Raw genomic sequence first — 3,477 nt, 5'->3', positions numbered from 1 at the left:
AATATATATATATATGAGTTTAAACTGCTACATTGCAAAAACAGTTATTGCCAGGTGGAAAGATTCTGTTATTCAGAATAAACTGTGATTAATCAAAGACTATAATATCCAATAAAAATATACAGACCTGTATGTCTTCTGTTTCTGTCAGAAATTACCATAAGAATTGCTACCTCAGATGGTATCAATAGATGAAGTTTCCAGTTCTAAATGCTACTTGCCATTTTGGTCTCAAAAGATTAAGATACATACTCACAGAGTTCAATACACTAAGTATGTGGACAACAAAGAAAAAGTGACTTATCCTAATATTTGAGGAAACACACATATTCCTTTTTCTATGAATGAAAACCATTATAACATCAACAGTGAGAGAACTGGAAACATTTTGATGCACAAAGAACTCAATTTCCTGAAAATTCAGGGAAAAAAAAATTATACCGGCTCATAAACTGAAAAGTCTCCTGAAGTAACAATTCATGATAACTGGTAAAACCAACTGTAAGCCCACAAACACTCCTACCCATCCACTACAAGAAAATACTTCACAAATGAGTCACCTCTCTAAACAAAAAGGACAGAAATGAATTAAAATGATGACCTTATAATATTTTCAATTATGTACTTCCCATAATATACAAAATATCAGCTGGAAAAAACAAATAAGGAGGAGATAAGGAACAAAGGATATCTGTAACAAAGCTGTAGTAGTGTCCCTGTACCCTGCTGCTCTACTCACATGGAATCATTTCGGGCCAGCTGGCTGTTCTGTCGAGTGGCATTTTCACTCATGGAACGTTCTCTCTTCAGTCTTCCCACTGAGCGGACCTGTGGAAAAGGAGAGAAAGAGGGAGATAAAAGACAAGGAATTCCAGGAGACACTTAACTTGCATTGGAGCTCTGTAGGTTAGATCTGTCCTCAGATACAAAGGGACATTTTCATGGGTTTCACAGTGATTAGAAAGAAATGTGATGATAGGACCTGATATAAAACCAAGGTCCAAACTTACTGCAATCCGGTCATTATCTATCCATGTGATCTGATGCCAGAAGTATGAACAAACAGAATTTTGAATATGAAAGCAAGCAATATTATGTTTAATATTACTTCCCATCACCAGAGATAAATATATTTCTACTGTATCTTATGACTATAGAATATGCAGCTTCACAAATATTTTTCAGTTTTTAAGATGTCGATTACACATCATCCACCTGGATGCCAATGAAAAGCCACTCTTTGAAGTCGGTTTTCAGAGTTTTGTTAAAACTCACTAATTCTATGTGCTGTTACATCACCTGGCCATGAATACCAAAAGTTAACTATATATCTTAAAAGAATCTTGGTTTGTTTCCTGATAACCTGCAAATATAAGAAAATCTTGCAACTTTCTCTTCAACCAAAGGAATTTTTTTGTTAAATGTATTAGTAGTGGTTCTAATTGTGACTTTATTTTCATAAGTACTATGTAAGCATATTGAGCATGCCAACCCCTAGCCATCTGTCAATTAAATATGGAACTTCAAAGACATAATTAGCACTACTACAGTGCTAATATCTTTATATTTTCCCAACTTATGTTAGCACCAAGTAGATATGTAGAGAAATCACTGGTTATTTCACTTTCTTTAACAGCATGCTTCTCAACTAAGGAAAAAGTAAAGTGAGTACTAGCCTCTTCATTTTGAGGTGTTTGCTGTGTAGGTTTTTCTAGGTCCAAAAAATCTAGTGGTCGATCACTAAGGGAAATAACGCGGGGAGGAGTTTTCAATGCCAGTGGCTTGAATGGAGTAGACTGAAGAAGATCAAGGTCTGGTGGTCTGGAAAGTGGAATGTCTTCACTATTACCTGCAAAACACCAGCAGTCAATAGAAAGCAAGCTGTTCTCAGTCCCAACGGCTAATGCTAAAGCTCAATTAAAAAAAAAATAAAAATAAAAATCACATCAGTTACTTCCCCTGACTATGCCAAATAATTAAGTATACCTTTCTTTAACAGGGCTTGTACGATATAACCTATGCTTAAAGCTCTCATAAATACCACATTAGTTGACACTTACTTGAACAGTTTCTCTGAGAACAATGGTCCTGAGAAATCCTGAGCAACACCAACTGTTACTGCAAGTGAAGGCACTTTTGATCTCAAGGCAGTCTTATTAAAGGTAGATTTTTTTTATTTATTTATTTATTTTAGAAATACAGTGACTGGGGAAGGGAGGACGTCACCATTTCAAAGCATAAAATACATGCGTGTCACATGTTGTGCAAATCAGGAGGTCTTCAGCAGTTCTAGGTCTGTAACAGTAAAGCCCACGACCATAGATACCAAAGTAGTACTGATAAAATCCACCCAATAAGACAGATCCTTAACATAATTAGCATTCCAATTGTAACTAAACACATTCTGCATAACTAATACATAGTACATCCCCAAAACTTGTTATGGTTACTTTAGCTTATAGTTAATTAAGAAAAATCAGGTGTAAATCAATACACTTTTTTTTTCTCCAGAACTGGTTTAGTAAGATGAAAAGTCAGCAATTAAGCTTTCTGATCATAATTCATTTGGTAACTGTCTCCACTATAAGCTATATAAAAAAAACACTATTCATGAAACATTTTCAGTTAAAAAAAAACTTTCTAAGTCAAAGTTGATGAACAATGACTGTTTGAAAACCAGGAAGCATTTCACAGGTTTCCCTTTAAATATCTATTAATATATCTTTTTGTCCATACAGAAATTTGGAGAACCAATTTAAATTTTCACCTATTTTTCTTTTATTGAGATGCAGACATACCTGCCACTACAATCCGTTCTGGAACTTGCATAGTTACACTGGCATTTGGAAAACCTTCTTGAATGCCCTTCTCAAGGTCAGCATTTTGAGGAGCTACTTTGAGTTTTTCTGGGACCCTCATACGCTGACTGATTCCTTCGGTGTATTCCATTTCATACTGCAGGCGATTAATTTCTGCCATCTCAGCAGCTGGAGATGGGAATGCAGCCCCACTCATTCTGGCAAAAGAAAACCAAAAGCTGTAATAGCAATATAGACAACCAGCAGAAAGTGGTAAAGGAAACTCTTTGTTCTGATTACTAGGCAAGTGGTAGATGATCCTACCTGAACAGACTTATTTAGAGAAACAAATTATACAATAAAATTCATAGGAAGCGTAGTCACAAGGGGCTGAGAGCTGAGGGCAGTGACAGAACAACAAATCTGCACTGAGAGTCTTCAAATTGTTCTGTGAGGAAAAAAACAAAACAAACCACAAAAAAACCACACACAAAATCCCCTAAAACAAAAAAAAAAACCCAATAACATAGAAATTCTGCATGTAATGCACTGTTCCTGCACTGGCTGGCAGAAAACGGGAAATAAACCAACAGACACAAGAGAATTGGTAGGATTGGTAGGAAATCTATTCAGGATCGGTAAGAAATCTGAAATACTGATCTCTCTTTACATAGATCCA

The 3,477-nt window shown here is 35.6% G+C and overlaps 1 protein-coding gene across 1 annotated transcript; it reads right to left on the bottom strand.

Annotated features, from left to right (window-relative positions):
• Positions 1–722: 722 nt before the first annotated feature.
• On the bottom strand, positions 723–3,015 carry MFF (mitochondrial fission factor; the record flags this gene model as incomplete). The annotated part of the gene is given in 3 exon segments (XM_010182738.1): positions 723–828; positions 1,677–1,849; positions 2,799–3,015. Coding segments are annotated over 3 exon segments (496 nt in total), but the record flags the coding sequence as incomplete, so codon positions are not given.
• Positions 3,016–3,477: the final 462 nt, after the last annotated feature.

Source organism: Mesitornis unicolor, unplaced genomic scaffold, assembly GCF_000695765.1.
Source record: "Mesitornis unicolor isolate BGI_N332 unplaced genomic scaffold, ASM69576v1 Scaffold9234, whole genome shotgun sequence".
NCBI classification, from domain to species: Eukaryota; Metazoa; Chordata; class Aves; order Mesitornithiformes; family Mesitornithidae; genus Mesitornis; species Mesitornis unicolor.
The sequence above is the reverse complement of the archived record's forward strand: the minus strand, read 5'-3'. Positions and strand labels throughout refer to the sequence as shown.